The 7197-nt window shown below is 42.6% G+C and overlaps 1 protein-coding gene across 4 annotated transcripts in view; it reads right to left on the bottom strand.

Annotated features, from left to right (window-relative positions):
- Positions 1-1497: 1497 nt before the first annotated feature.
- Positions 1498-7197, bottom strand: part of atf5b (activating transcription factor 5b) — a 6335-nt gene continuing 635 nt past the window's right edge. For 2 of the 4 annotated variants that reach the window (XM_068585920.1, XM_068585921.1), the window contains 3 exons: positions 6311-6553; positions 4625-5909; positions 1498-3028 (listed from right to left, as the gene is read on the bottom strand). In XM_068585920.1, the coding sequence (XP_068442021.1) occupies positions 2848-3028; positions 4625-5909; positions 6311-6491 (1647 nt within the window). In that variant the 5' untranslated portion in view covers positions 6492-6553 and the 3' untranslated portion in view covers positions 1498-2847. The other 2 variants (XM_068585923.1, XM_068585922.1) reach the window with 2 other exon arrangements.

The following is a 7197-nucleotide window of genomic DNA, read 5'->3' as shown; positions in this document are numbered from 1 at the left end:
TCTTAACCTTTATTAACAAACACGTTAACGTTGGCTCTGTTCTCGCTCCCCTGAGGATGAACCCTCCCATAGCTTAATGTGTGTATCACTTTGTGTTGTTGTGCGGATAGCAGTGATGGTGTGTACTGTGGCGCACTCTTTGTCGTCCTTTTGTGTGTCTATGTAGTATTTTGTTGTCTATTGGTATTCTATTTGTCTCTTTGTAGTACTTTTGTGTCTCTTTGTAGTAATTTTGTGTGTCTTTGTAGTTTTTGTGTGTCTTTGTAGTCATTGTGTGTCTCTTCCTGGTGGCTCAGTGTGTCTTTGCGTGTCATTGTACTCGGGTCAATTTCATGCATCCTGCATTTGTACTTTTCATAGTACAAGTACCTTTAGTTGATAATACTTCAACTTGAACTCATAGTTTTAAAACTTCTACTCACATGAATGTACTTCTGTCTGATATTTATTTACTGCATGTTTTCTCTCGTGACTCTTCGTCCTCTTAAGATCGTATATTGTGTGTACTGTGTGTATCGTGTGTGTACTGTGTGTATCGTGTGTGTACTGTGTGTATCGTGTGTGTACTGTCTGTGCTGCAGCGCTGCACTGACCTCTGGTGGTGAGAAGCTTCACTACACTGTAAACCTCCTGAAACATGACACCTTATATCTATATAGATATATATCTATCTATATATATATATATATATATATATATATATATATATATATATATATATATATATATAGATATACATATATATATACATATATATATATATATATATATATATATATATATAGATATACATATATATATACATATATATATATATATGTATATATATATGTATATATATATACATATATATATATAGATATATTTTAAATATTTGCATCATTTAGTTTGTTTTAGTTTTATTATTTAAAACAACTTTATTTTCCGTGTTTGACTGACAGATTAATAATCAGTTTGCATTCATATTAATCTGTTTATTAATGTGCAGTAATTGTGTTTTAAAGTCACACGTTTGTGTTGAATCACTTGAACACACTGCTCTTTATTTATTTACAACAAACAAACAAACAAACAGAAGAACAGACTCGACAGATTTAACGGCTTTCTGTCAACCACTACTTTCTTATTCTGATAGTTCAGCTCTTCCTCCTCCTCTTCCTCCTCCTCCTCTTCCTCCTGCAAGTATTGTGTGATATTGCCTCATGCACTTGAAAGGCCTCCGACTGCTGGAGAGATACCAAGAGATTACACACACACACACACACACACACACACACACACACACACACACACACACACACACACACACACACACACACACACTCTCTCTCTCTCTCTCTAACTTCATGTTGTCTGTTGTCTTCAGGCTTCACTGCAACGCACTGAAATATTTGAGGGGGGAAACGTACCAATTAGTGTTTATATAATCCCTCCTCCTCTTCCTCCTCTTCTTCCTCCTCTTCTTCCTCCTCCTCTTCCTCCTCTCCTTCCTCTTCCTCCTCATTGTTTTGACAATCCGAGCTCGTCGTATCTGAAGGGCGGCTCATCAGCTGTCAATCAAATCTCTATGCTGCTGTCCAGTGGTGCATCATGGGAGATAATCTGGACCCCCGAAGAGAGGCCGTTACGCAGGATGGTGGGCGGGGCATCTCTGAGACCACGCCCCCTCTCTGAGGCCCCGCCCCCTCTGAAGTGAAGCACGAGTTCTCGGTTCTACTTCACGGCTTTTTATTTGGCTGTAATTTCACCTGATGCTTTATTTCCTGACATTTATTCCTGATACAATAAATTGATCAATTTGAAAAAAAAAAAAAAAAAAGTCGTGCCGTTTACCCAACAAAAGGATTTATTGTGTCAACAGGTGATTGTTTGTTCCGCAGAATAACAACACAGCCGAGAGAAGAGAAAGAAATGAAAGTAAAGAAGCCAGTGATTGTTTTCTGTTTTAGAGCGGGAAAAAATAAATAAATAAATCCTGAGCTGAATCACAGCGGCGAGGAGAAAAGAAGAGGAAGAGGAGGAAGAAGAGGAAGAAGAGGAGGTGGAGGAGGAAGAGGAGGAGGTGGTGAAGCCATGCAGGAACAGAAGAACAGCGCATGCTTTTACTCCCAAAACCAAACATGCAGAGGGGGCGGGGCCTAACGGCGCTCACAGCAGCTCGTCACACTTTTTTATCCAGAAGTCCCTTAAAGTCAGCTGATTGTTTTGAAGCAAAACAAAGGTTTAAAAAACAAAAAGAACATTTTTAAATAAAAAAAATATATATATTTAGCATTTAGCATGAATCCTGCTTCGTCACACAAACGAAAGAAAACAACAACCATCACAAAGTCCTCACGAGGAAGCGGTTGTAGCTCCGCCCCCTTCAGGCAGAGGTTGTAGCTCCGCCCCCTTCAGGCAGAGGTTGTAGCTCCTCCCCTTTAAGGAAAAGTTTGAAGCTCCTCCCCCTCCAGGCAGAGGTTGTAGCTCCTCCCCCTGCAGCCAGAGGTCGTAGCTCCTCCCCCTGCAGCCAGAGGTCGTAGCTCCTCCCCCTGCAGCCAGAGGTCGTAGCTCCTCCCCCTGCAGCCAGAGGTTGTAGCTCCTCCCCTTCAGGCGGTCACAGTGGTCACGGACGAGTTGTCTCCTCTAAGGCGTGGCGAGTTGAACCTTTATGAAACGTCTCCTCGCGTCTCACGAGTCTGTTCACTGGCTTTTAGGAAAAGTTTCTTTTTTTCGGCTTCTTCCAGAACAATTTAGTGTTTTAGAAAAAAAAGGAAAAAAAAACTACCAAAATCATGCAAACTACCATTTCATTCCAAACCAAACAGTAGGTGTTGTTGTTGTTGTTGTTGTTGTCGTTGTCGTCGTCTAGGCGTCCTGTTTCAGCCGCTGGCTGCGCGCCTTGTACACTTCGATCAGCAGGTCCTTCACGTACTGGATCTCTCGCTCCACCGACTCCGCCTTGTCCCTGAGCTCCCGGTTCTGCCCCTCCAGGCCGTGAAGCTCCTCCTCCAGACAGTCAAGCTCCGCCCTCTTTCTCAGCCGGTACCTGCAACGCAGCAGAGCGTTTAATGTGTGTTTTAATGTGTGTTTTATGTGTGTTTTATGTGTTTTAATGTGTTGTAATGTGTTTTATGTGTGTTGTAATGTGTGTTTTATGTGTTTTAAAATGTGTGTTTTATATGTTTTAATGTGTGTTATATGTTTTTATGTGTGTTTTATATGTTTTAATGTGTGTTTTATGTGTGTTTTATGTGTTTTAATGTGTGTTTAATGTGTTTTAATGTGTTGTAATGTCTTTTATGTGTGTTGTAATGTGTGTTTTATGTGTTTTAAAATGTGTTTTATGTGTTTTAATGTGTGATTTATATATTTTTGTTGTTTTATGTGTTTTATGTGTGTTTTATGGAGCAGTGAGCGTGACCTCTGACCTCTCAGCGTCTATAAATAACTTTGTTTCTCCGTCGGCTCGGAGACGAGAAACCAAACTCTCTTGTTTCTGTTTGTTCTTTTTCTTTTATTTCTTTTTCTTTTATTTCTTTTTCTTCTCATGTCTTTCTGTTTATTTGCTTTCTTCCTTTTTCTCTTTCTGATTTTTATTTTTGTTCCCTCTCTTCCTCCGATGAAGAACAAGAGACGATGACGAGCTGTTGGCCGCCCGGAGGGGCTTTCCTCTCTCTCTCTCTCTCTCTCTCTCTCTCTCTCTCTCTCTCTCTCTCTCTCTCTCTCTCTCTCTCGTTGCGCAATATTGGAGTGAAAAGTTGAACAAACTCACTCAAATAAATATATATTTCAATAAAGAAAACACATTGAAAATAAATGTATATTTATATATACACATTTATATATATATATATATATATATATATATATATATATATATATATATATATATATATATATATATATACATATATATATATATATATACACACACACCCACACATATATATTCAGCAGTTTAAATGTGTTCATGCTTTTGAAGGTTATATTATTAATATATATATTATAATATATATTATATTATAATATATTATTAATATGAAAAAAAAGAAAATATAAATCAGAAAAACAATCTTTTAGTGTTTTTAAAGGTTCAAGCATCCAGAATATTAGTGATATTTATATTTATAAAAACATTTTAATATTGATGTTTTAATTCTTTTGAAGGTTTAAACGTGCCGAATATTATTAATATGAAAATAAATAATATAATAAATAATATAAATCAGAAACAAAACATGTTTATATGAATCTGTCAGTGTTTTTAAAGGTTTAAGCATCCAGAATATTAATGATATTTATATTTAAAATAAGAATACAATCAGAGGAAATACATTTTAATAAAGATCTTTAAGGTTTAAGCACCCAGAATATGAATTATATACATTTTTAAAATAAAAATATGAATCAGAAATAAAAAAACATTTTATTGCTTTTTTTATGCTTTTAAGAATTTAATGAGAATATTGATTCTATTAGAAGAAAATATATCGAACCAGTGAAATAGAATATATAACACAGATTGTCTGCATTCTGTTGAAGGTTATAAAAACAAATAGAATATGAATCAGTAAAACACATTTTAATCCAGATTATGTTCCAGACGTGCAGCATGGTATTGCTTATGAAGACGTGGCTCTACCTGTGGGCGGCGGTCTTGTTCTGGTCCCTCTTCTTCTGCTTCCTCTCCCCGGTGACGGGCTCCTGCGGCCCGGCGCCGCCCAGCAGCAGCAGCGGCGGCGGCGGCGGCGGCTTGGCGGCGCCGCAGGGCTCGTCCTTTAGCCGCTGGGTGGGCCGGTGGATGGGCCCGCCCATCAGCTCGCCCTCCCCTCTGGACAGACATTCGTAGCTTTGGTCCGCAAGGCATTCTGGGTAGAGGTAGTGGCCGTGCTGGGGCTCCACGGCCTGTGCTTGTGGCGGCGGGTCCAGGTCCCCGATAAAGCTGTGGTACGGCTCGGCGCCGGCGGCCATGGCCTGGTGGTGGTGGTGGTGGTGGTGGTGGAAGTAGCCGTCTCCGGCCGCCATTGTCTCTTGGGGGATCGGCTCCAGCCCGGCGGCCTCGTAGCTCACGCCGCCGCCGCCCTTCTGGTTCTGCATGGCCGGCCCGTCGGCCCGCTTGTGGTCGTACGAGCCGGCGCCGAGGCAGAAGCCGCGGGCGATCTCCTCGCTGCAGAACATGCCCTCGGAGAAGCAGTAGCTCTCCTCCTCCTTCAGCGCCGCCGCGCTCTCCCGCGGGCGCTTGGCGCCGCCGCCGCAGCCGGCGCCGGCCTTGCCCGCCGCGGGCTTCAGCGTGGAGTAGTGGCTCAGCTCGGCGCCGCCCGAGTAGCTGCCCCGCGGGCCCCAGGCGTCCAGCCCCGCGTCCTCGCCCACCTTCGCCGCCTCGCTGGCGATCCTCCGCCCGCCGTGGTGGTGGTGGTGGTGGTGGTTGTTGTTGTTGTTGTTGTTGTTGTGCTGGTGGTGGTGGTGGTGGTACCGGTGGTGGTGGTGGTGGTAGTTGTACGGCGCGGGTCGGGCTATTTTGGTTCTGCCCACGGGGCCGACGCCGCCGCCGCAGAAGCCGGCCAGGTCCAGCTCGCCCGACGCCAGCGACACCACCACGGGGCCGGGCTCCGCCGGGCCGCCGTACGGGCCGTAGGGCAACTGGTAGTACTGGGAGCTCTGGGCGCCCGCGGACTGGGCCGCCTTGTCGCATCTGGAGGGCTTCTCCAGCTTGGTGTTGGGCGCGGACGTGGACTCGGAGCGGAAGTAGTCCTCCAGCTGCGCCAGCTCCTCCTGCAGCAGAGAGGTCATGACCTCCAGGTCCGAGGGCACCTTGACATCCTGCTCCGGCGGCGAGGGGGGGAGGGACGAGCGCGGCGAGGACGAGGTCGTCGACACAAACGAGGACAGGTCGACTTTCTCCGTCATCCAATCCGAGTGACCATCACCTGGAGGAAGAAGGAAAATTTTTTTTTTTGAAATTTTAAATTTTTTTAAAATTTCTAAAAATAACCAAATAAATCAGTGAAATCAATCCCATTTACTTCCATTCATAAACCCGATTGTGTCGAAAATCTGAAATGAAAACTACACATTCTGTAAAAAAATAAAAAATGTAAATGTAAACCACGTAGCCGGAGAAGATGAACGTAATGAAGATGAAATATAATAAGCAGCATCCAGATGAAGGAGCGACTAACCGATCATCTGAAAATGATTGAACGGCATCGTGCGACTCGGTAAATATCCGTTAGCTACTCACGGTACGACATTAGCCCCGTGCTGCACTGCGGCTCCGACCTCGGGATGTGTGGGGGGAATGAAAAAAGCGTCTCGCAGAAAAACCCACCGATTAAGCTCCGCCTCCCCGCAGGCTCCGCCCCCGACCCGGCCGCCACGGATTGGCTGCCGCCTCCTCCTCCTCCGCCGCGGTGGCGGCTGCGGCTACCCGGCCGTGGAGGGGGAGCGCCGAACTCGGCCGTGGAAGAAACGGGGGGAATAATTCTCCAGCGAAGGACGCACGCCGCCATGGAGCCGAACGCCGCCGCGCAGACGATCAGAAGCAGGAAGCGAGCGGCGCGGAGGAGGAGACCTGCGGGACGTTTAAAACACATTATTTACACTTTTAAAATGTCCTCATTTCATCTTTTTAAAAGCACTAAGTAAGTCCAGAAAAAAATGGAGACAAAAATTTCAAAATAAAACTAATTTTAAAAAACTTGAATGAGTTAAAATGAGTTTTCCTTCACCTGTAGCTGATTAATATCACTGTAATTATTGAGCAATAAGGTGCAAAAGCAATAAATTAAATATTTTAAAAAAACATTATCAAGACTTTTACAGTACTTGAAAACGTTATTAAAGAATTTAAACAAATAAAATGAAACATATTTATAGATATATGAAGTTATTTTCTATAATGTAAGTTGTTTAAAACTTTATCAAGAAACAAAATATGTGAAATAACATGACTTTTCTCTTTCTAATTTATCTTGTTTTACTCATATTTGTCCTTTTTTCCCCATTTTCTATTTTATTTTTTATTTTCTATCTTTATTGTTCCTTTCTTTTACATATATTACATTATAACAAAAATAAAAGCTGTTTTTATTGTAACTTAATGTAATGTGGTTAAACAAACACAGTAATGTGAGTTTAAAGTGGTTTGTTTTAATTAAAAAAAGGATAAAAAAGACTTGATTTGATTTGATATTGTACTTTATAAACTCCCCCGCC

The sequence above is a fragment of the Clinocottus analis genome, unplaced genomic scaffold (assembly GCF_023055335.1).
Source record: "Clinocottus analis isolate CAN_PGR_092001 unplaced genomic scaffold, fCliAna1.0.p SCAF_2, whole genome shotgun sequence".
Lineage (NCBI taxonomy): Eukaryota > Metazoa > Chordata > Actinopteri > Perciformes > Cottidae > Clinocottus > Clinocottus analis.
This window is presented reverse-complemented; position numbering and strand designations above follow the sequence as displayed.